Source organism: Panthera tigris, chromosome A2 (assembly GCF_018350195.1).
Source record: "Panthera tigris isolate Pti1 chromosome A2, P.tigris_Pti1_mat1.1, whole genome shotgun sequence".
Taxonomy (NCBI): domain Eukaryota; kingdom Metazoa; phylum Chordata; class Mammalia; order Carnivora; family Felidae; genus Panthera; species Panthera tigris.
The window spans coordinates 88,242,661-88,268,519 of NC_056661.1; the positions used below are offsets into that span (position 1 = coordinate 88,242,661).

The following is a 25,859-nucleotide window of genomic DNA, read 5'->3' on the forward strand; positions in this document are numbered from 1 at the left end:
CCCTGTTTCATGTGGAATATTGTTGAGTGGCTCGGCACTAAGTAGAATAACAACAACAACAAAGAAGTCTGGAAGATTTCCCAGTTTACACATCTGTCCCTGAATTGTAGACTTTTAGTGGATGGAAATCAAGGAGGCATAAAGACGGCTAAATTAAATTTATTCACAGTGGGTGGATTATACACTGCATCTTTATGTGAAAAATATGTAGGAAAAAGTCCCTCCAATTGTGGAAATATGAGCAAAGGAAAAGAAACATCTCTGGCTACCAGCCCAGTTAACTAACAAGTATATAGCCAACCACCCTCTGTGCCAGAGAAGTGCAGCTGGCGGGGTACCACGCGAGGCCAAAGGCAGGTCACAGCCCAGATCCCTGGTTAATGAAGCTGAATGGTCTCCAGGCTGCCTTCGTTCTACACTGAATCCACACCGTCAGGGTTTTGTTTGTTTGTTTCCCTTAACTTTTCCCATTTGGTGATTCTTGTGTGTACTATTTTTTTTTTCTTAATGGACTTACTCTAAAGGCCCAGGCATTTAAAAACGCTGTTGTCATTCACTTACATTCTCAGAAACGGGGGAGTCTGATGCCTAAAATAACAAATGTGAACTTGAATTGGTAGGATTCGAAAGGGTCCATCTTAAGCAGAAATACTAATCTCAAATTTAACACATTATGTACACGTTTTCCTTTAAATAATTTTCCTGTAGGAATTATTCTTCAAATTTTAAATATATCTTAGATCACAAAATTCTGACTCCAAAGCCTAGGATCTGGTACTTATCTGCCGACTCTGCTTCCTATGATTACTCATTTATCTTCTCCGATGGGGCTTCCATTTATCAAGTTGGTGACAGAGCATATGGTGTATTTGGGGGGTTAAGAGTAAAGCTCTTGGAAGGTTAAAGTGTGAGGTACTATTAGCAACATTATAGACTACTGCACTGTCACTGGAAAGCTGGAGAGGTGATGTTCTGAGGCTTTTATTTTTTGTAATTTCCTCTTAATAGAAAATGGCCTGTGGTTATTAGCATGACAGTCAAGGTGGGTGACTTCAGTTTCAGTTCATCTCTAGATTTCATAACTGGAACTCTTGCTAATGTTTAAGCTGCGCTTAATGTGGCTTTTAGAGAGCTGTCACAGCTCTGACTCACTACTTTTTATTGTTCTCTTTAATCTCCTGACAGGAAGAAATTATGACTTTGATTTCGCACATATGATGTAACACTTCATTATCTCTGCTGTTCTCTTTTTGTATCCTGTTTATTTGTTTAACTCTGAAGTCCAGCTCCCTTCCCTCCTTCTGAGTCTATGTCTGTCCCTACTGGACTCAGAGTTTCATAAACACCCGGCATTTCCTTAGTCCAGTGTGATCCTTCCCTTTTCTTTCTTCCGTGGAATGCTTAATTTTTCTTTTTTTTCTTTTTTGACCTATAGATATAAAATGCACTTTAATAAATTTCTTTCTGGATTTATCTAACGTTTATTAGATCATTTAAGTGTTTTTTCTTTGTCAATTTTCAAAAACATGCCTTGATTGAAATAGTATTTCTAATAAAATACAGTTGGAATTGCTATATTTTCATAGGGTTTTTTTGCTATCTAGAGACAGGAAGCTGCGACCCAGAAATTAAGCGGCTGATTCACATTTGTCTGCGTCACGTTCTCCTTCTCTGTACTGCTTGCCTTCCATCCTGGAACAGGATGCATTACGCAGGCTGTATCTCCACAGTGAGATGTCAGCACAGTCCATTTAGAAAATTCAGCTCCTTTACAAAGAGATAATGTAATCTCTGGCCTCTGATTTAAACTCATGGAATTTTCTCCACTCTAAGAGTGATAAGTAAAAACTGCTCCGCTAAATCAAAACCACGCTTGAACTGGGGTCGACTATCCATTTGCCTAATGTGAACAAGGATAATATATTTGGCATTATTAAATGTAGATCTTCAGTGAAGGGCAATTCATTTAACACGAAAAGAGTAGCGTGGAGAGGGACAAAGGACATTTAGGTATGAAGCAGCAGGTAAAGGTCAGGGACTCTGCTCTCCAATAATAGCAGCCTAATGGTAATTCCCTTGCAGATAATTTGCCTGTCAAATCTCTCATAGCTAAAGCATGGCATGTGTCTTCGAAGTGACTAGGCCTTCAAGAATATCTCTTTTCTGCAACAAACATAGAAGGAAGACTTATTTAAAAATAGTTCTGAGGCAATTGATTCATTCTTTGAAAGAAAAAAAAAATGGAATTTATACATCACTAGCCCCTAGATTAATCTGGTGTCTTATAGTAAATGTAAATATAAAATGCAAACTGCAATGGTAAGAATAAAATGGTAATAACTAGGAAAATATATATTTGCTGTTTCGTTAGGGAAGGAGTTTCTAAGCATCATAAGTGAGACATCATCGAGATATAAATCTATAGATTTGTCTATGTAAAATATAAAACTCTTTTATGTAAGGAACACACATTTTAGAAACATAAACCATAATAAGTTATTTATGCATAGCATTAAAATGTTCACATCAATAATAGAGTTTAAAAGAGTTTGTGAAAATAATTTAAAAAATTTTTAATGTTTATTTTTGAGAGAGAGAGAAAGACAGAATGCAAGTAGGGGAGGGGGCAGAGAGAGAGGGAGACACAGAATGTGAAGCAGGCTCCAGGTTCCGAGCTGTCAGCACAGAGCCCGATGCAGGGCTCGCACTCATGAACCGAAAGATCATGACCTGAGCCGAAGTTGGATGCTTAACCGACTGAGCCAACCAGGTGCCCCTGTAAAAATCATTTTTAATGAATACTTCAATGTAAACTAAGCAAATGGTGGAGCCTGGGTGGCTCAGTCCGTTGAACATCCGACTTCGGCTCAGGTGATGATCTCACAGTTTGTGAGTTCGAGCCCCACGTTGGGCTCTCTGATGTCAGCCAGAGTTGGCTTGAATCCTCTGTCCCTCTCTCTTTCTCTGCCCCTCCCCCCACTCATGCTTGCTCACTCTCTCTCTCTCTCTCTCAAAAGTAAATAAAAACATTAGAAATAAATAAAAATAAATAAATTAACTAAACAAATGATGGGTACAGCACTTCAAATACAATGGAAGCTGACAACTATGAAGTATGAGAAGGCAAATTCATATACGGTGATTTTGACAAGAAATTAGCAATATACAGTTGCTCATCAAAAGCCATAAAGATAACTTTTCACTCAGTTATTTTACCTCAAAAGATATGTCCTAAGAAAACAGAAGAGCAGAGGAAGATTTAGATATCAGGAAGTTGACTACTATTTTTTTCAAAGAGGAAACACGTGCTATTTAAATAACTTGGAATAATCATGGAAGACTGTGGTGTCAGGGTGGCGGGCGTAGGGCTAGGAAAAAACATGGTATTCAAATTGAATGATAAGGAAAGCTGCTCAAAGTGTAATGGCTAGTGGAAAAAAAATTGGAATAGACATCATTAGAGGCCTCATAATTCTCTATGTGTCACTATATTTTCCAAACCATTTATATTGCTTTTATAATAGAAAGAACGACAATAAAACAAAGACCTACACAGGGAAAAATACAAATACTTGAAGATGTTTTTAAAATATTTTTTAAACACACACACACACACACACACACACACACACAGAAAATACTCCCACAAATGGCATGAGGTATTACCTCTTCTAGTCATTCAGACCCCAAAAATTCAACAGAAGCTCAGGGACTGCCGATTAACTTGCTACTTAGAGCATAAACATCATCAATTTCAAGAACAGCTTTATAAGGAAGTCAGCAGATAACTGACTCATGACCTCCCCAACAGCACCCAACTGTGAAACAGCTCAGTAAGGAAATGTTCTCCTCCTGGCAGAGAATAAGCTGGTGACAGGCTCTGTGCCACAGGAGATTCTAGTCCCTCCCGCAGGCTTTTTTTCAGTGGGGAAAGATTCCAAACTGTGACCTTCTTGGTAAGGAGCAGAAGACAGCCTGCTGGGAAAAATGCTTCAAGTCTAGTCTGGATTTTGCCCCTTTCCTCAGCTCAGGAGGCAGGACTGCATATCCTGGACAATGTGTAACTACCTACTTACAAAGGTAGATGAAAATAGCAGTTGAAATATTACAGCTAGCATACTTTTAAGTAAAATACACTATTCCTGCCCCATTAAAATTCATGGAGCATGGTACCACCATGACCATATGATATACTGTTAAAAGGTACATTAAAGGAATGCGTTGCCTCTTCAGGAATATGAAAGATGCGAATGGAAACATGAATAGGCAAATGTATATATCTAGAACTAGGAGACTACCCCCCCCCCCAAGCAGAGTACCATAGTCTTTTAAAAGTCAGATTAAATTTGCCATGGAAGAAGCATCATATTTAAAGAATTACTTTTAACTGGTGAGAAATTATCAAACTTTATTAGCTATAAAATTAAAACTGCTGGTTTGGGACATTTAAGAGTAAAATATTACAATGTAACTAAAAATGTGCATGTTAAAATTCAGATTCAATATTTCTTCGATAAAAAGTTAATGCTTTATGTTTCAAAGTTTTATAATCACTTCCATGTCAGATAATACTTTAATATATATTGGAAAAAATGGGGCCCTTAAAATAAACATGTATTATAAATACGGATATGCTGTAATCTTAGAATATACGTATGTCAGTAATGATGAAGAATCCAAGTTTTATTGGAGAAATCAGACATGACAATCACTGGAGTATTCCCTTGGTATTAAGCATGTAGAGTCAACATTTTAATAAAAACATTTGTTCTTGAAGATTTCAGATGAAGAGAAAGATATTAACACCTTAATGTAATGGTAGAACATATCTTTCCATCAATTTCTTATGATCAACTTGGTCCTTCTACTGCAAGGTTTCTCAGCCTCAGCACTACTGAGATTTGGGGCCAGAAAACTCTTTCTTGTGAGGGATTCTGAACTGAACAATGTTTAACATCATCCCGGACCTCTACCCACAAGAGATACCAAAAGCACCCTCGACCCACCGTCCATCCAGCTGTGACAACTAAGAACGTCTCTGGATATCGCCAGATGTGAACACTAGCAGCAAATTCGCCTGCAGTTGAGAACCACTATTCTCTACTAATGTCTGACCGATTACATGTATTATTTTAAATGTTTATAGACTTATCAAGGAGGCTGGTATTTTAGAGCATTTGCTCTGCCTATTTATATGACAGAGAAATTGAGTGTTAGGAAAACTTCTCAACCTGCTCATAAATCCTCAGCAGTCAAGCTGAAACCATGACCAGTGCTATTTCCTATTTCACACATCTTCCTGATGGAGAGTATCTGCAATTTTTTTTAAGTTATGTAAACTGGAGAGAGAGAAAGGCGGGGGGAGGGCAGAGAGAGAGGGAGAGAAAGAATCATAAGCAGAAGGCTCTGCACCACCAGTGCAGAGCCCAGTGTGGGGCTGGAACTCACAAAGTGTGAGATCATTATCTGAGCCTAAACCAAGAGTCTGACACTTAACTGACTGGGCCACCCAGGTGCCCCGCGTATCTGTAATTTTATAAGTGTATTTTACACTTGTGAGTAATCCGCTGCTTTGAAATTCACATTCTCATCTGTATTTTCTCATTTTACTTTCATAGTAACTTTTGAATTTATTTCGTTCACTTTAGAAAATCCTGGCGCATACAGGCTCAATGATATTACCAAACACAGGACTGAGATTCAATCAAATATCGAATTCTGAATCCTGAATTCATTCCATTACTCGTTACAATATCCTTGGTTTACTATTGGGAATATTAGAACTCTATACTGAGTGTCACTGGTTTCTCTTAGGCACTGAAAGAGGAAAATAAAAACTTTGCCATTTACCCTTTGTTTCATGGCACTAAATAATAATACAGGATTTCTCAGACTACCCAAAGTCATCTCACTAAGTTCAGCAACGTATATAATTTATCTACCTCACAAAATTTCTGTTATATGTTTCAATCATATGTATGTCTTAGACTCAAACAGAAAAAGTCAAAAGATAAAGAGAACACCCATACTGCTTTTCCTTTTGCTAATTTAATTTTAACACATCCAGAGTGAAGGGGTACATGTCCAGATAGTTATCCAACTTGTTCACCTGATATGACAAAGATAGGTATTTGTTTCTGTATCCATATTCAACCTGTTTCACTTTGTGATCTAAGTTAAACACAAAATGATCTAAGTTAAACACAATAGTTAAACCACTATTATGACCTAAGTGTAAACACAGTCAAAATTTACTCCTTATCCTACCGTAGGGGGAAAATATGTGTTCTTGTTTTTGACCAGGGAATTGCTCTAAAATAGAGACAATCTATGAGAATGAAAATTTGGAAAAAATATGTAAATTTCTTATAAAAATTCAATCTAATTTTAAATATATTTTATTAATGTGTCTGTATTAAGTTGTCCTATTATTTTTTTTAAGTTTATTAATGCAAGCAGGGGAGGGGCTGAAAGAGAATCCCAAGCAGGCTCTGCACTGTCAGCCCAGAGCCCAACACGGCGCTCGAACTAATGAACCATGAGATCATGACCTGAGCCGAAATCAAGAGTTGGATGCTTAACCAACTGAGTCACCCAGGTGCTCGCTCCTAAGTTGTCCTATTCATATCAAAAGCATTGTTATCTTCCATGTTAGTGAGTATAAATTAGTATTTTCCTCTTTACCCCAAATAGTGAGGAGAGCACCATACGGCACTAAACATTGAACATTTCTCACCACCAAAACTTGATTTAACTTTTACACTATTTCCCTCGAGATGAGCATTCTTTGAAGACTATAACTTACCTCCTCTCGATGCTCATCTCCTGACCGCTGGATATACCACTTAATAGATGCTTGTTGGGATTTAGGTATACATTCCAGAAAGGTTGAATTAAATTCAATGCCAAAAATCACCTTTTCATCAGCAGTTTCGTGACTAATGCCTGGAAAGCAAACATGGAATAGGAGATTAACCTTGACCTGATTTTAAAAGCAATGGGAAAATAGACTGATTTAGAACAGATGCTATGAGGAAAAGATTCATACACATTATTAAAGAGAGAGGAAATTCATGTTATAATATTGTTACCGAAGAGTCAAATATTATCTAATAGATTGATTTTTAAAACTCTATCCCTGCATTACAATTTTTATCCTTTCATCAATATATTAACTATTTGCAACCAATTTTTTAAAGTAAGAACTCATAAGATCTAACTCTAACCACTGAGTCTTTTTATTCGAGCTGAACTGAATACAACTTTAGTGTCTTTTAATGATTCACCCCTTCTAACTTGTATAAAATATAACCCATTTTGTAGATAGTTCCAGAGGAGCAATTTACTTCATCTTTAAAGAGCAATTCTATCACGATTTGATCCACAGAGCTGACCACATAACATTAAGAAATTTTAATGTCAAAAAAATAAGTACAGTGGAGTGTACTTGATAAAATTCTGTACTGATGATATTGAGCTAGATGCTCTAATACTCAGAATCTGGACTTATACATATTATCTACCAAAAAATGTTCTCTTTTATTCAAAGAGGGATTCTTAAGCCCAACATGCATTTGCTATAAGATAGTTAATGGGCTGCTAAGGGAGCATTGTCTCAGACACCCTATTCTCGTAAATCAACTGCACCATCTGAAATACATTCCATCCAGAGTAGCCAAAGGCTGTGTCCCATGTGTGATCTAAGATCTGTAGCTCAAATTTGATCAAATAAAAAATGACAGCTGCTCAGCCTGGCCCAAACATGCACTTTTTCATCATATATTCAGATGTCTCAATTCTGCAGATGGGCCTACTTAGCATTTTAGGCATAAACCAAGAGTAAGGCTTAAGGGACCTCTGTGAATCCTACATGTAAGCACACAAAATTATCAGCAAATGGCATGAATGCACATATATCCAATAGTTGGGCTTGCCTTTGAAGAAACTTCTTTTGAACTTGTTTGTGTTTTACCAGCAATGATTAAGTCAGGCGTGCTGACACCATCATGAATTAACCTCATCTAACCTTCAAAATGTGTGGATTCCATTTGAAACTTGTAATATATCCACCATCCCTGCCAATTCAACAGAGTATATCTGTGATTTTCACAGTTAATAAATTCCTAATGCACAGAAAGATCCCCAGTGCCAATCATGGAAGAGAAAGGCATGTATCATTTCAAAGTAACAGATGCCATTTTCCTGAGCAAAAGGAGTTCAGGAACAGAGCAGGGAGGTTTCAGGCTGATTGTTAGGTGATGAGGCAAGAGTGGGGGAGAAACTCAATTAGACTGATTCGGCCAAAGAATCGGTCAAGTTAGTAAAAGATACATTAGTGAAAATGAAATAGTTGATCGTATGAAATACTTTTTCAAGTCAGGAAAAACAGTGACTCTTTGACACGAAGTCATCACTATGTCCGTTTGACAGGAAATGAATTTATTGTTAGCAATAATCTTTGTTTCATTTTTGAGTTTTAAATTTCCTACTTTTAGCAATCTTATTTACAACTGCATCAAAAAGAATGAGTACCTAGGAATAACTTTAATAACTTTACAGAATTTAACTACGGACATGAAACACCCACACATTGCAAACTATAAGGCATTAATGACAGAAATTGAATAAGGCACAAGTAAATGGAAAGATACTTCATGTTCATGGATTAAAAGAATTAATATTGACAAAAATGTCCATACTACTAAAAGCAACTTTTGGATTCAATGCAATCCCTATTAAAATACCAATCACATTTTTCATGGAGAAAGAAATAATTCTAAAAATTTGTACAGAACCATAAAAGACTCCGAAGAGCCAAAGCCAGCTTTAAGAAAAAAAGAACAAAGCTGGAGGCTTTGTGGGTGCTGCTCTGATGGGATCCCTTACGCTCCCTGGTTTTAAACCATAGTAACAAAACTATAGTAATTAAAACAGTATGGTACTGGCATAAAAACAGACACAGATCAGTGGAACAGAACAGAGAGCCCAGAAATAAACCCACACATAGATAGTCAATTATTTTTGCAATAAAAGAGCCCAGAATATACAACAGGAAAAGGACAGTCTTTTAAACAAATGGTGTTAGGAAAACTGGACAGTCACATGCAAAAAAAAAAAAAAAAAGGAAAAAGAAAAAAGGAAAAGGACCACTACCTTATACCATACATAAAAATTAACCCCGAATGGATGGAAGTGTTAAATGTAAGACTTGAAACCATAAAACCCCTAGAAGAAAACTCAGGCAGTAAGCTCCTTGATGTATTTTATTGATGATTCTTTTAATTTGATGCCAGAACACAAACAACACAAGCAAAAATAAATAAGAAGGACAACATCAAACTAAAAGCTTCTGCACAGCAAAGACCATCGTCAACAAAATGAAATGTCTTCCTACCAAATGGGAGAAAATGTTTGCAAATAATATATCTGATAAGGCCTTAATATCAAAAATGTATAAACAACTCATACAACTCAATAGGAAAAGCCCCCAAATAATCCAATTGCAAATGAGCAGAGAAACTGAACTTTTTTTTTTTTCAAAGAGAACATAACAGATGGCCAGCAGGTACATGAAAAGATGCTCAGCATCACTGATCATCAGGGAAATGCAAATCAAAACCACAATGAGCTATCGTCTCATATCTGTCAGAATGGCTACGGTCTGAAAGATAAGAAATAACAAGTGTTGGCAAGGATGTGGAGAAAGGGAAACACTTGTGCATTGTTGATGGGAATGTAAATTAGCGCCAGGGAAAACAGTACAGAGGTTCCTCAAATAATTATAAATGTAACTAATATAGGATCTAGAGAGTCCACTTCTGGGTATCTACCTGAAACAAAACAAAACAATACAAAACAAAACAAAACAAAACAAAACAAAACAAAACAAAACAAAACAAGAATCTAATTTGGAAAGATATATTCCACCACCCCCCGCCCTGCCCACATTTACTGCAGCATATTTTGTAACTATGGTGACGGATGCAACTTAGACCTATTGTGATTGTTTCACAATGTATGCAAGTATTGAATCGTTGTTGTGTACTTGAAACTAATGTTGTGTACTTGAAACTAATAATGTTACCTGTCAATTATAACTTAATAAATTCCTTAAGATTGCAAATACATAGTTTTTAAATACCCTGATTATCTCTACTTTAATGCCCACAGTTGATTTTCTGTCTCTGGCTTTCCAAATAGGTGTCAAATACTCATATATATATATGTGTGTGTGTGTGTGTGTGTGTGTGTGTGTGTGTGTGTGTGTGTATATTTATTTATTTATTTATTTATTTATTTATTTATTTATTTAAATGACTGTTCCCAGAAACATGAGATAACTTCTTATAGTCTACAGGGTAAACATAAACTCCATAGAATTCCATAGGAGCTGTCACAAACCTAGCCCAACCTCTGTGAGGTCTTTCTGATTGTAATTATTGTGACTTCATCTACGGTAAAATTTGCCTTTGCTCTTTTAGCGAAGCTCAGATGCTATCCAGCTAAGTATCCTCTCCTTTACCCATGCATTACGCAAACATTCTTTTGTGCCTAGGATACAATTTACATCCCAGTGACAGGGACAAGGTCATCAAGTGAATAAATTAAAGAACATAGTATTTGGCAGTGTTATGCGCTACAAATAAAAAAGCAGATCAGGGAATCAGAGGTAGAACATGGAGAAAGTATCTCAGGATGGTCAGAAAAGGTGTCTCTGAGACAATAACATTTAATTAATTTTTTTACACTTATTTATTTTTGAGAGAGAGACAGAGAGAGAGAGAGAGAGAGAGAGAGAGAGGGCAAGCACAAGAGTGGCAGAGAGAGGCATAGAGTCTGAATCAAGCTCCAGACTCCTAGCTGTCAGCACAGAGCCCGATGTAGGGCTCGAACCCACAAACCTCGAGATCATGACCTGAGGCGAAGTCAGACGCTTAACCGACTGAGCTACCCAGGTGCCCCTGAGACAATATTTTAAGCATAAAATTACATGGTGTGGGGGCACCTGGGTAGCTCAGTCGGTTAAAAGTCTGACTTCGGCTCAGGTCATGATCTCACAGTTTGTGGGTTTGAGCCCCGCATTGGGCTCTGTGCTGACAGTTCAGAGCCTGGAGCCTGCTTCAGATTCTGTGTCTCCCTCTCTCTCTGCCCCTCCTCTGCTCACACTCCATTTCTCTCTCAAAAATAAATAATCATTAAAAAAATTTAAAAAAAATTAAATGGTGTGACACCTGAATATAAGAGTTCTTTAGGTAGGTACGGAGGAAATAAATACAAACCTAGCTGAGGCAGGAACAAGACTGGGGCTTTTGAAAAAGAGACACCAGTGAGCGAGCCATGCAACAGTGAAACGAGAGGATCCAAGCAAGTATCAGGAGCTAGATCAAGCAGACTCTAGAGGGCATGGTAAACGCTATGGATTTTTCACTAATTGTTCTAAGAAGCTAGTGAAAGATTTTGAGTAAGAGAAGCTGTTATCTGACTGTAGTTTCTGAAAGGTTACTCTGGCTACTAAGTGGGATGGAGACCGACCAGGGGAAAAAACGGAAGCAGGAGGACCAGATAAACAGCTCCGGGACAGGTGTGGTGGCTTTGGGTAAGTGGGCACATCGGGAGGTGATGAAGAGTAGGAGCAGTGGTGGCCACAGAGCCAAAAGGACTTATTGTGAGGTTGGTACTAGGCTGTGGAAGAAAGAGAAAAAGAAAAAGATGATGCCTAACTGCTTTTTTTTTGCTAAGCAGTTGGGTGAATGGAGGTGCTATTTATTAATATGGGTAAGTCTTCACTGCAGAACAATGAAGTTTAGGAAAAGACACCACTAATTCTTTCTCATAGATCATTTGGGACGCTTATTAGGCATCTAAGATGAGCTCCTGGGTAGGCATACAAGTCGTCTGGCACACAAGACAGAGTTTAGAACCGGACTAAGAATCTGGGAGCAAATTGCCTCTGAGAGTATTGAAATTGATGGTGTTAGGCAGTGAACAGGCAAAGATTTTATGTTTAGATGGTGGGATGCAAAGGAGAGTTAAGAACACTCAGAAGGTGCAGCCTGTAAAGTGAGAGGAAAATCATAAGGATGTGGGCCGGGGGGGCATGAAGCCCAAGAATGCTGAGACACCATGTCTTTGGAAAAACCAAACCAAACCAAAACAAAAAAAATCAAAAAACCCTGATTTGTAGTGCTTGTTCTTTTTTGTGTAAAAACTCCCACTCTGGCTGAACCAAGCTACTAAGAGTTTAAAACCAGCTTATGCAATTCCTAAATAATAAGCCATCAGCTCTCATGGGACCATTAAGAACTGGCCCTAACACATCACTGTACGGAAGTCAAATGAAGAATGTGTTTCAAGAAGGAGGGAGTTAGACATTAAGTAGAAATGACAACTGAAAATTGGCCATTGGACTTGGCAAGGAAGGAACTGCTGGAGACCTTGACAAAAAAATGGATTGGGGCAGTGATGGTGATGATTGGCAGAGACTGTGTGTGGTTGGTCACAGCAGGAACAGGATATGGTGAGTCACTATCTCCCCCATCAGCAGGAACTGTGTTTTGAATCACTGTCTTTACAACACTTATCGCTATCTGACATTGCATCTATTTTACTTCTTTTTAAGTTTACCGTCTGTTCCCTCCCCTGACACAACTTGAACAGAAGTTCCATGGATGCACAGACTGTTTTCTTTTTCATTCACGGGTATATCCTCAATACTTGTAACTGTTCTGGAAACATCTCGCGGGTGCGTATAAAACACCATGTAGGTTGCACATGGTAACGCCTGCTAAATAAAACACTGGACACGACAGGCAGTCACCCATGCAGTAGAACAAGGTCAAACATACTCTTCTGGACCAGAGCTTATTTTTCAGAAGAATGAAATTATAAATTATAAATAATTGTTTTGTGTTTAAATTACAAAGCTGCTGGGTCACTGGTTATAGACTATGAAATTTGGGTTGTTTATTGAACGTGGGGGTGGTTACTAACAATGTGATGAAGGGAAGGCAGTTTCCTTTCTCCAGTTGAGTGCGTGTATGCGTGTGCCTGAGCATGTGTGTGAGCATATATCCTCTGAAGGTAGAGCTTGAGAGTGGAAAGTAACCAAAGCTATGGAATATATTCTTATACATTTTTTTTGGAATATACTCATGGATTTTGAGGGGAATTTTTCGTATAGGTATTTTGCAATATACTCTTATAGATTTTCTTTCCCTCTGTTATCAGACTCACTCCTTTTTATTCTCCACTTTGTCCCAGTCATACTCAGGCTCTCAAGATCTTCCATGAAATTTTCTCTGAACAAGACAGCTTCTGGTGATGTCTCTCTTTGCTAAACTCCCATATCACTAATTGTGCCTTATGACATCTCCCCAAAGAATTATAAGCTCTCGAAGGAGTTTCTTTGTCTCAACATGTACCCAGGACAATTATATGCACCTGGAAGTCACTTAATAAACATTTACTGATTGAATGAAAACATGAATTAATACACAAATTCACATAATGCATACTCTATCTAAAACTTTCTAACAAGTGCTACACTCTCATCAGACCTTTCTGGAAGGGTCTCTGAGTTTACTCTGAATGTCCATATGTCTTGGACTATATCCTATTTTATCTTTATTAGTAGTTTTCAAACTTTATGAGGATGGGTAAGGCAGTAAAAAATACAAAAAAAAAAGGATAGGAATTTTAAAAGACATATGATACAAATAATGATATAACAAAGGATTATTCACTTAGGCATGTAGACAGGGGGTTGATTGATAAAATCTCCTGTTGCTTTTCCAGAACATAAGCATTATATAAAATGAGAGCTTCCCATATAATAGATATTTTAAAACTAGGCTTAACATTTTAAATGGGAGAAAAGCATATTAAACTTATACTTACTGTCTTCTATGTCCCAGCACTGGGTGATCGGGTCTCCATACTTTACATCTTGGCGTCTGGCTCGCCTATGGAAAAAGGATTAAACTGTTTAGAACATTGAGCATGATATCTGGAACAGATAAAGTCGGCATTTAACACTAATAACAGTGGCAAGAGCAGAACTATGCTTGTCTTACTGCTCAACTCAAATGCAGGGCACTATTCCCATCTAACGTTAATCCAAATACTACTAGCAACAGAGTCCTAACAGAATGCATCCTGTTTTGGAAATAAGATGATATGAATTTTATTGAACTCCTCTGACTTTTGACAAATTGTTCAAAAGAACAGGTTGACTATAAATATAGCCCAGGTTTCAGATACATCCAATGGGGGGGTGGGGGGCAAACCATCCTTACCCTCTTTTTTCAATCAGTCCCTGGGAAAGTAACAAGATGTGCAAGAGCTTTAGTTCGTGGGTAGGAAAGTAACCGCAAATCTAGAACTTGTTACCCTATGGAGATTCGCTATTACATAGATTTGATTAAGCAACAGGTTAAACACTGTCCTCTCAAATAGAAGTACCAGTTTGGTAGAGCATGAGTGGCTAATCCTATCTGCTGATATGCTGTTCACATTGTTTTTTCTGATAGTAGAGACAAGGATAATAATAAATAATGGTGTTGTGCATTATTGTCACATATTTTCCTTAAGAGAAAACAGTAGCTATTGCATAAGAAAAGAGAAAGCTGCTACCCTGAATTAAAGAAGTCTTAAACTCTTACAGTCTATTTTCATTTGCGTTGGCTATTTTATGTTGCCACTTCAGCAATCGTAAAAGTCACAGTAAAATCTGCAATATCTAGGGTGTTGCTTAAGGGCAGTACTGACCAGGTGACGAGCCTGTATGAGATTCATCTAGCACGTACATTTTTTTGGCTCCCGTGGACATTTATGTTAAGGTAAGGGAAACTATCGCAGAGGCATGTGTGCAAGATCAGAGATAGAGTCTTGGGAAATATAAGAAGAAAAATCATGATTGTGTAAGGTACATAAGGTCAAGAATGTTTTTAAATCGTGGCTTCTTAAGAAACAGGGTCAATTCATCAAACTGAAGGTCCATTACGAGCTAATGAGCACTCTTTGATTTTTAGTTTCTAGAAAAGAAAAATATTCCCCAAGGGCTCACTATGAGAAGTATATTCTTAGCCAAAAACTATAACAGAATATTGGTGTTTTTTACTTTGAAATGGTAATAGCAGTATCTCCCCACCCACAGCAAATCCAGAAATTTCAGGGAATCTAAACTGTCTCCTAATTATAAGCCGTATCTGCTGTTGTACTATGCATTCAATCTGTGAATCCTCGAATTTGAAATTTGACACGTGAGTCAAATTTCAAGAAGAAACAAGTGTGTACGTACTAGTGGGACTAACATGCACTCACTTGTCATCATAGTTAATACAGACCTAAAGATTAAAAAAAAATACCATATACAAATTGCTGACCTTTTACCTAGAGGAAAAATATACCTTGAACAATACTGCAGAAAAAGGGTGTTACCATAATGCACATTTAACAATTTATGATCATAACATATTTAGCTAGCATCAGTCATCCTGATGACAATTCAGGTTGTTTCCAATAATTTTGCTACTGAAAACAGTGCTGAAATGGACATCCTTGGATGATTTTGTGGTGCTTTTGCCCGTGTGTATAGAGGATACATTTCTAACTGGGTTTTGTTGGCTCAGAATAGCTTCATTTTTAAGAGCACGTAAAGCAACGGACAGTAAACAGCAGGACAGCATTTTGATGTTTATGTACATCTGAGTGACAGAAGTTGACCAAGTTAGACTTATTACAGTAAAAATAAAATTGTACCAAGTCACTGAGACGTGCTGTGGGTTGTTTATAACCTACGCTTTTACAAACATGCATAAGTATGCATTATTTGCAAAACAGAAAGGGTAAACATAGACCATGTAAAAATAAGGGAAGAAGGGAGGAATGGAGGAAAGGCAAAGTAGTCGAGAAAAACCAACTTTTAATGGTATTTAACAGAGATGAAGGAAAAGCATGTAAACAATTTTTCAGAATTTTTTCAAGTTCCACATTTCGGCACTTCAGAACCCTCTATTTTATCCTCCTTCAACGTTTAGTTTTAGGCACAATTTAATTTTAATATTCTTACCAGAGACCATGTTTTCTACAATTAAATCGTCTTTAATTTAAACTAGAAGACAAGGTATTCCGGTGAGATAGTCGCTGGGTAGAAAAGAAGGCTTCACCTTCGCTCCATGTGCCTCTTACCGTTTTGAAGTGGGCGCATATCGAGAGCATGCATTTCCATCCCAGGCACAGTAGGGGTCTCTGGCCAGGCAACAGTCCGCACAAGCTTTCCCATAAGTGTCGCATCTGTTCAAGGAGAGCTGAACCAATCCATCCCGGGAACCGACGTACAATTGTTGCTACAAATCAGGCAAAACAAATGAATTAGAAGCATCTTTCAGACCAGTCTTAAGAACTTCCCTTTCCTGAATACCACATCACAGATCTAAATCTGTCTCCTCGGGTGCCCTTGTACAGAAAATAAGCAGTTGTACAGAAACATAACAAAGAGTAAGATGAGTCGATCCCTTCTACTCCTGGCAGCATGGCGGTTTGAAGATGTTGATACCGAAATGGACAGCATTCTAGAGAGCTAGGATAACCTTGGCAGTAATTTAAGAAGGTCAAAACCCAGCTGCTAGACTGAGGAATTAAGACGTCAAATTCTTTCTCAATGGTTGAAAATGCGCTTTGGTAGATTATATCAAGCACAGATGTGATGGGCAACACTGATGGTCTTCCGCTGCTGTGGCTTCTTGCGTGAGAGACGGCTGAAAAGAGATTTATGAAACTTTCTTGTGGTTTGAACCATTTCATTTGCTAATGAAATACCTCTTGATCCCTGAAGGAAAATGGGTTATAAGCTGGAGAGAAAATACTTGGTATCACTGTGAAGAAAGTATTAAGGAGGCTCGAAAGATGCCATATCACCAATGAAAGGCTGCAGGATACTAAACAACTCAGCAAATAAAGGTGCATTTTGGAAATATGTTCTGAAAACAATGCACTGATCTTTATGAGCATTCGCTGAGCGTACGTGGTGGAAGACGTAGGGAGAGGGATGATACGAATAACTAAGCCAGAGTCTGTGCCTTCAGTGAACTCATGGTCAACGACAGCGGGCCATATCAGACTTTACACAAAGGGGAAAAACCTGAGAAATAAATGTTGACATAAATAAATACACATACTCAATCTACAGACATCTATCTTCTACCTGCCCTGCCTAATAAAATGTCAGTTAAGACCTCCTAGCTGCTAAATGCAATGCACCCAGTTCAGTATTTGCTTTACTTCAATTCTCCAAAGTGTTTAACACCAAGAATCATGCCTTCCTTGACCTTCAACTTTTTCTTGTTCTCTGTCTTTATTTCTGCCTAAGATTTCTGTCTCCTTTGAGGATTCCTTTCTTTGCATTAAATGTGAGGTGCCCCCTCTTCTCTATCCTCATTTCTTTGCCTTGTATTGTATAAAGCGCATTGTATAAAGCCTCGCATTGTATAAAGCGTCAGGTGCATCTTGAAAACAACGTCAAGGTTGACATACTGGATTGCCCTAAATCTAGCCCTGCTACCCTAGCTTTGTCACCCAGGACACAAAGCTGGGAGTTGTCTCTGAATCCCCTTTATCTCTTAGTCAGCCACCGTATCTTTTCCATTCTCTTACACAGAACTCTCTATCTCCTCCTCTCCCTCTCCACTGCCAACACTTTTGTCTGTCTTTATTGTTTCTTCCCTGGATTACTTATAAGTGTTCTAATATTTCCACTGGCTTCAGCCTCGTGTTCTGACAACCCCCACCTCTACCCCAGGACTCGATCCATCTTCCGCTCTGCCACACCAGACTGACCTTCCTAAAAGGAAAAGCTTATCACAACACATTCCTGCTGAAGATCTTTAAAGGTTTTCGTTGTCCTCAGATAAAACTGTTAAACTTCTTAGGAAGACATATAAGGATGTACCTAATCTTGCTCTGTTTTATGTCCCAGAATCATTTCTAGCCTCCTTGCCCCTTGCACACATATATGTCCTTTGCTCTAATTGTTCACAAACTTATTAGAATAAGCTATGATTTCTCACTGTTTACACCTTTCCAAATGTTCTCCTTTTTTCCTTGGCGTAGGCTTCCTCTTCCCATCCCCTTTTTAATTTAACCAATTAACTGCAACATCCTTCATAGTTCAGGTTACATGTCTCTTCTTTTTTGTTAATGTATATTTACTTATTTTGGGGGGGGGGAGGGGCAAAGAGAAAAGGAGAGAGAGAGAATTCCAAGCAGGCTCCACACTGTGAGTGCAGAGCCTGATGCAGGGCTTGATCTCATGAAGCTGTGAGAGCATGACCTGAGCCGAAACCAAGAGTCAGATGCTTAATCGATTGAGCCACCCACACCCCACATGTCTGTTCTTTTCACTTCCTTCCTCTGCTCTACCTGGCTTCCTCTTAGACCAGTTCCTCCCCTGTGTTTTCCCTGTACAGGCTTCCATTATTGTTTTGCATTGGTAGTGTGTTATTTCTATGTCTCCCAGCTCCACTGTGAGCTTCTAAGTGAAGGACTATGCCATTCATTCATTTCTATACCCTCCAAGGGTAGTAGTAGGCCTTTAAGAACTAAACATTCAGTGAAAAAAATTAATGGAAAAGATCAAATAAGAAATCTATTTAGATCTTTTCCCTAATAGTTTCTGTGTCATTACTAGCCACACAGATGAAGACAATGTTAGGGTGGAAAGGGGAAAATGGGTGATGGGCATTGAGGAGGACACTTGTTGGGATGAACAGTGGGTGTTGTATGTAAGCTATGAATCACGGGAATCTACCCCCAAAACCAAGAGCACACTGTATACACTTTATGTTAGCCAACTTGACAATAAATTATATTAAAAAAATTAAGCATATTATCCCATAATTTTTTTATGCTGGGGGTACATATACAAATGCTAATACAAGCCTGAACCTCTTGAATTAATTGGGATTTAGAGTATCATATTGAGAACTTACAATCTATTAAATATTATTATTGTCATTGTCATCAGATACCATTTACTTCACACTTACGATGTGCCAACTCTCTGTCTCAAATTTTGTGTGCAGCATCCTATTTATTAGGTGGTGTATTTTATTTCCCTAATTTCTCTGTTAAGGAAATTGATTCCCAGAGTCAGATACTAAGTGGAAGGCCGGCAGTTGACTCTTGGGCTCTTTGCCACCATCGTCCATAGTGTAATTTCTAGACTCCCTGATTAAAAACCATTTTTCGTGATTATGGTTAGTATTCTACATGAACTTCTTATGGCCTTGACAGAGACACATCCTCATGAAACAAAGTGAGCTCAGTTTTCAAGAGCCAAGGGAAGGGGAATATCTATCATTCAAGTAATGATATTTGGTTCTACTTCTCCTAAGGCAAGACTACAACTATGGCCTCTAATTGGTTATAAAAGAAACACATAATTTAAAGCTTTTTACGTTTATAATTTAACTTCCAATATCAGTAGTTTCCCTAAAATGAATTCAAGCAGCCTGTTGCTTTTGTGGCTAATTTTTACAGAAAAATTAGAAAGTACCTGCTTCAGAGACAACTCCATGTTCAAGATGATTGATGAGTGCTGAAAATAAAAATCAAATGTTAATAAAGATAATCATTAAGTCTTTTATAGCAGCCAATATGTTCTCTTGTCATGTACCAAAGATCACTGAAGAAAACTTCAAGGGTCTGTTATATAGGGGGGGAAAGGATCTTAACGTTTGCTCTTTCCTTCTAATTCTACCTTAATAGAAAGAATCAAAATAGTTCCTTTAAAGTATCTTATTACAGAAAAACTATCTAAATGTATGAGGAAACACTGTGCATTGGAAATCGCTCCCAGTTACCCACAAGGTTTCTCCTTCTAAATCTGCTTATCTTAACTGCTTCCATATAATTCAAACTAGTGTTGACAAGAACATCTCCATAATTATTTATTACCTAGTTCTGCTCTTACTTAGATCGGTAGTTGAAAAACTTGTTCAAGTAGCAGAGTTCTGAAAAGCTATAGTGTTCTTTGTGGATGAGCATATTCTTTATGGAACGTGGCAAGCTATTGATGCACAAGATTCTGTGATATGAACTAGGACTTGCTTTACTTGTTGAAACTATGGCTTTATGCATGCAATATAAAACTAGAAACATGAACACAGAAGCTACCAAACTAAAAAGGATGGAATCTTTAAGAATTTTTCATCTACTTATCATCTATTTACTGTCCATTTACTGTCCATTCGTTTCTCACCAGCCAGTATTTACAAACTGATAAACAGTAGCAGATACCAAAAATTTAAGAAAATACATGAAAAAAAAATGAAAGAAAAATGTTAAAATGAGAACGTGCTATCCCAAAACTTTTTTTTTTTAAATGAAGGACACAGGTTCATTATTTAATCTTTACAATGGAATCCAAATAATTCCTCTTGACCACTAACCACCATTAAGTAAAACTTATTTTAATGCACCTTATATATTGTGGGAGCTTCATTTTTGGCTTCTGGGTTCACACTTAGATTTGACATCAGTTTTTCCCTCAGGAACCACCCAAGACTTTGTTTTTGGTAGATGCCAGATAGCAGATCTTGTTCTTGTTAACTCCTTGACCACTATTATCATCACAATGTAAACAGGATCCTGTGGAACTCAGCATGTTAATTACCTTGAGTTCCTCACAGTGGGGGGCTCTACTTGATTTTTTTTTTTAAGGCAATAGATGTTCACAGGGAAACAGCCCATTTTAATGAACTATCTCAACAAAAATGTTATAAAAGACACAACATATTTTTCAAGGCTCCTGTCAGAAATACACTTTTATTTCTAATGTTACTTTCAGAAAATAATTTTGAACTAAATGTCACTGAGCATCTACAGAGAATACCACAGCTCAAATGTATTGTTAAAAGTCAAAGACATTCCCCAAATCTAGAAAATTATTATTTTAGATCTAACTCTCTAGGGGGACGTAGCATACATCAAGGCTTTACTATCATGCAACCTTGTTTAAAAAAGATTCCTTACGGAAAAGCAGGGACATGTGATTTACACACTCTTCCAGTTTTCTCAAATTCAATGGAGGAAAAATTGAAAAGTCAACCGTTTAAAGTAGAAAAGCATCTGGGTAGTCAGAGACCCCAGACCCCAGGCTTTCATCCACTGTGGCGATTTGTCTGACCATATGCTTAGAGAATAAAGTAATGAGCGGCAATCCCAGGAGCCCTGATTTTAGTGGTATTCTACGGGGAAAGAGGAGTCCTGTTCTCAGTTGCTTGAAAAACTTTTTTCCGTTGCTTAAGGAAAAGGAAAATAAAGGAGCTAATTGCACAGACTTCTCTAGGAAAAGTGACGATGTATCAAAACACACTGTCCTATATCAAGGACTACTAAGTTTCCCCATCTCTTCTAGAACTCTGGACTGTCTTACCTTGAATATCTGCAACTCTTCCAGTACTACTTCTTCCATATTCCACTTCTCCTTTGAAATGCTGACAACTTTTAGGACTGTTCCAATGTCTGAAAAAATACATGACCTATAATCCTGCTGTTTCTCCTTTAAGTATATGCCTAGCAACCTTCACAACTGTTCCCTCCTTTTTCTTTCAAAGCCTTGGAAAAGTCAGATTAAACAAGGCACACAAGAAGTGAAGCTTAATGGATATGATTCCCTCCTTCCGAAACATGATAGTTTTTAACTCATAAAACACATATTTATAAGGAAGACATTAAAAGACATGCACTCAAAGATCTTTCGAGCAAAAGGAGTATGTATGTCTCATTCAAATAATGGCTGAAATTATAACTAAAGTGGAATGATATTTTTGTAACTGAATTTAAAAGGTTAAGATATATTAAAATATTTTTTTTCTCTCTCTCTCAATGTAAGAAATATTTATTCAGTGCTTATCACATCTAAGTTACGGTGAAAGGTAAGATATATACATTGTTAAATAATATTAACAAAGGGAAGAGAAACCACTGAAGCCATCTACATGGGGGGAATTTTAGCTCACTCACCAACATATTTTATTTACAGAAACTTTATTAATAGGCTGGAAACTGAAGTTTTGTTTAAAATTATTTTGGTTTAATTTAAAAGAGTAACCAAAATTTAAAAGACTATAAACCAAAAATTGACATTTAGTAAAGATGCCTTAAATACAGGATCTTCTATTGCAGTTTACAAGGTGACATGCTATTTATTACAGAAAGACAATCAAAAGAACATTTTAGAAGGAGAAAAAAATCTCATTTGGAAATTAATTTATATAATATAGATGCTTTTAAGCTTCTGGCACTGTGGTTGAAGAATTTTAATATGGATAGTAATGATCCTATTTGCCCAAAATAGTCTGAAATATTTAATTCGGTTTTTAAAGGACTCTAGGATCTTTGAAAAAATATAAAATATACATTTTCCAAATGTCATAATTGAAAATCGATCCATCTATCTTAGTTACCTTATAATTTTCTCAGTAAAAGTTAGGTAGTACCACCTAGTGGCCGAATGGCATTTATGACAGCGAAGTGTTGACCCCGGAACGCTTTGGGCGGACAGCGCAAATTCAGTAGCAAACTCCTTAGAATTAGTGACAGACTAATTAAAGTAAAACCTTGGTTTGTGAGCATAAGTCATTCCAGAAACAGGCTTGTAATCCAAAGCACTCATATATCTAAGCAAATTTTAAGAACCATTGGCTCAGTTGTGATCACGCGGCATTTGGTATCAGGTACTAACTCGTATTGGGAGAAATCAGTTGTTTATCCAGTTAAAGTTTACTAGAAATGTTTGCTGTCTTGCAGAACACTCGCAGAACAAGTTACTCTCAATCCAAGGTTTTACTGTACTTACTTGGTCCGCTTCCCTAGTAATCTCTATAGTCTTGAGAACATCACTTACTTTCCTATGTCTTGTTATTGCCATCTGCAGCATAATCAGGCTTGACAACAGGTATTCTGAAAACCCTCTAAGTCTGTCACATGCACGTTCCCTAATAAACTCTACTCTTTTTTCAATGTATTTATTAAAAAAAAATTTTAATGTTTATTTGTTTTTGAGAGACAGAGACAGAACGTGAGCAGGGGAGGGGCAGAAAGAGAAGGAGACACAGAATCTGAAGAAGTCTCCAGGCTCTGAGCCTTCTTCTTCTTTTTCTTCTTTTTTTTTTTTCTTTTTGCAAAAACAGTATGTTTTTTAAAAATAAAACTGTTCTGTAGTTCTGAAAACCTATTTCAATAAAAAAAATGTCCATTTCTTGAAAACACATTAATTTCGATTTCTTTACTCAATGCCTGATTCATTAAATCACATAACATTATCTAGGATGAAGTGCTTTTATCTCCATGATGCATGTTACCTTTACAGCCATTAGAATGCATGTATCATAAGATAATATTTTCTATTTCCTTTTTCTTTCTTTTTTTAAGACATACTAAATAAGCAATATTTCTTTTTCTGGAAAATAGTTTTTAATCATTTTATAATGACTGAGTTGACAAAAAAATAAATAAAATAGTCTCTAATAATGAAAGTGATACTTAATCCACAAAATTCAAAGACAGGAAAAATAATCTCCAGGAAGTTTCTACTTAAAGATCTTTACAAAGTATTGCTTAATTTTTTGAAAAGCCATTTTAAGTCAACTCAGTCAATGATTCTCAAAATTGAGTGAAGGGATCTTTTGCGGGGCTGGGGGCGGGGGGCAGGGAATCAAATATCTCCCTAGAGAGAAAAAAATGTGAAGTCTGAAAATAAACATTGCTTAGCTGTACTTGTGTAATTTTAGTCCATAGTCATTCAACAAATATGTATTGAGCACCTAATCTAAGCAGGCATGTTATAGTCATAACATACAAATATATTTTGAAATCTCAAATACCACTAAAGGAGGCTGGGAGATATTTATAACTGTCAATCAAAAGCATGTGTTATGCAATGTTAAGAAATACTGACTAGATATCAGCTAATAATTACTCATTTTGATTTCAACCAATAATCTTTTTCAAGTCTTTGCTTCCTTTGTCTAATAGTGAAAAATTCCTTTGAAAGAAAGCATCATCTGGGTCTAGCATACCTGTTCCAAGGAACATTACATCGTATTGTCCATCTTCCGCAACAACGTGATCCACCACGATCTGGGTCAATCTGTAATCCACATTGATTCGCTTGAATGTTGGTCCTCCCGCAACTGGGTACACCGATTTAAACATCACAGGGTGCCTCTTTATGAAACTGATGACATCATCCGGAAAATCTCGGGTGGATTTAATCAGTGGATCATAGGTTTTGCTTGGACACTGAAAAGAAATGAGAAGAGAAGTAAAGACATTGTTCATACAGCCGAGGAACTTATATTTACTTATAATAAAGTTTTTAAGGCTTATTATTGACAATATGAAAGGAATGGTGAACAGGATCAATATGGAATCACATATGCTTGTCAATAAACATAGTTTACCTTGAATATATTTAAATCCAGTTTTCTCTCTCAAAGTTATTTTAATGATTACAGGGGAATATTATTCATCCAAAAAAAAAAAAAAAGAATGGAATTTTGTCATTTGAGACAACAGGGATGCACCATGAGCACATTATGCTAAAATAAGTCAGACAGAGAAAGGCAAATACCATATGACCTCACTTATATGTGGAATCTTAAAAACAAAAACACCAAACTCACAGATACAAAGAACGGATCAGTGGTTGGTTGCCAGAGACAAGGAGTGGGAGGGTTGTCACAATGGGTGAAGGGGGTCAAAGGGTACAGATTTCCAGTTATAAAAAAAATTAAGTCACGGGAAATAGTGGGTAGCATGATGAGTATTGTTAATAACACTGTACTGTGTATTTGAAAGTTGCTAAGAGAATACATCTTTAAAGTTCTCATTACAAGGAAAATGATTTTGTAACTATGTATGGTGATGTATGTTAACTAGACTTACTGTATATTTTTCAAGATATTCAAACATCAAATCATCACTTTGCATACCTGAAACTAATATGTCAACTATACCTCAAAAATTTGTCTATATTTTAAGTCCTTTATCTCTGCCCAGTTGGGCTTCTGCTTTTGAAATACTCTTTTCAGCTGCACTGGCACAAGTGAAAATTTGTAATTTCAATCCCAAGACAATTGTCCTTTCTTCCAAAAATTCTGGCCTCAGAAAGCTGAATATAAAACCCCTATGCTAGATATTTCTGTTGCCTTTTGAACTGTTATCCTCCTGAATTAACTTCAGATCTCAAAAAGCAACTGTCTTTACTTGTTGGCAGGAGAAATGGCTAATGGTCACCAAAGGGAACCTAGCGAAACAGATTATCCTTGCGTATTCAACCTTCTCAAAGTTTCTCAAAAAAAAATTGTAAATTATATCTAATTTTCTGTGTTTTCAAAAGTTTCCGCAGTGAATTTGTTTCCTATGAAGCTACATGAAATTTGAGTTGAAATAATTATGAAGAAAGTGATTTATAAACATGGGAATATATGAGAAACCATTATTTTCAATTTCTTTTAATTCATTTAAGATTGCAGTTTTAAATTAAACCCATGATTATTAAAATTAAATGGAAGAAATCACCACGTCATAAAAATTACTTGTAAAAGAGCTTTAATAGTTTTACATCGTAATTAGTTTTTTTTTTTTTATAACTGGTGTGAAAATTACACTGTGAACAATTCAACAGCTCTTTCCCTAAAGGATCTGTGAAGAAACCATTCAGGGAATTTTTCACTTCTGTCTAAAATTGTCTCTTCTTTGCCTTTTAGTGTTCACTAATTCAATAGTTAGCATACCCTGCCCCCTGGTGGTAAGACACAAATGTTCAAACTAGTACAAGTTGAATGAATGTGATG

The 25,859-nt window shown here is 36.9% G+C and overlaps 1 protein-coding gene and 1 long non-coding RNA gene across 2 annotated transcripts in view; one reads left to right on the forward strand and one right to left on the reverse strand.

Annotated features, from left to right (window-relative positions):
* Nucleotides 1–24,109, forward strand: part of LOC122233408 — a 107,638-nt gene extending 83,529 nt beyond the window's left edge. The window contains exon 3 of the long non-coding RNA XR_006210954.1: nucleotides 24,037–24,109. This is a non-coding gene — a long non-coding RNA (uncharacterized LOC122233408). The remainder of the gene's footprint in view (nucleotides 1–24,036) is intronic.
* The window catches only part of SEMA3D (semaphorin 3D), a 198,866-nt gene that overhangs the window by 5,242 nt on the left and 167,765 nt on the right, over nucleotides 1–25,859 (reverse strand). The window contains exons 12-17 of the mRNA XM_042965395.1: nucleotides 24,081–24,303; nucleotides 21,434–21,522; nucleotides 19,553–19,594; nucleotides 16,189–16,346; nucleotides 13,897–13,961; nucleotides 6,806–6,945 (exon numbers count right to left, since the gene is read on the reverse strand). Of these exons, the coding sequence (XP_042821329.1) occupies nucleotides 6,806–6,945; nucleotides 13,897–13,961; nucleotides 16,189–16,346; nucleotides 19,553–19,594; nucleotides 21,434–21,522; nucleotides 24,081–24,303 (717 nt within the window). The remainder of the gene's footprint in view (nucleotides 1–6,805; nucleotides 6,946–13,896; nucleotides 13,962–16,188; nucleotides 16,347–19,552; nucleotides 19,595–21,433; nucleotides 21,523–24,080; nucleotides 24,304–25,859) is intronic.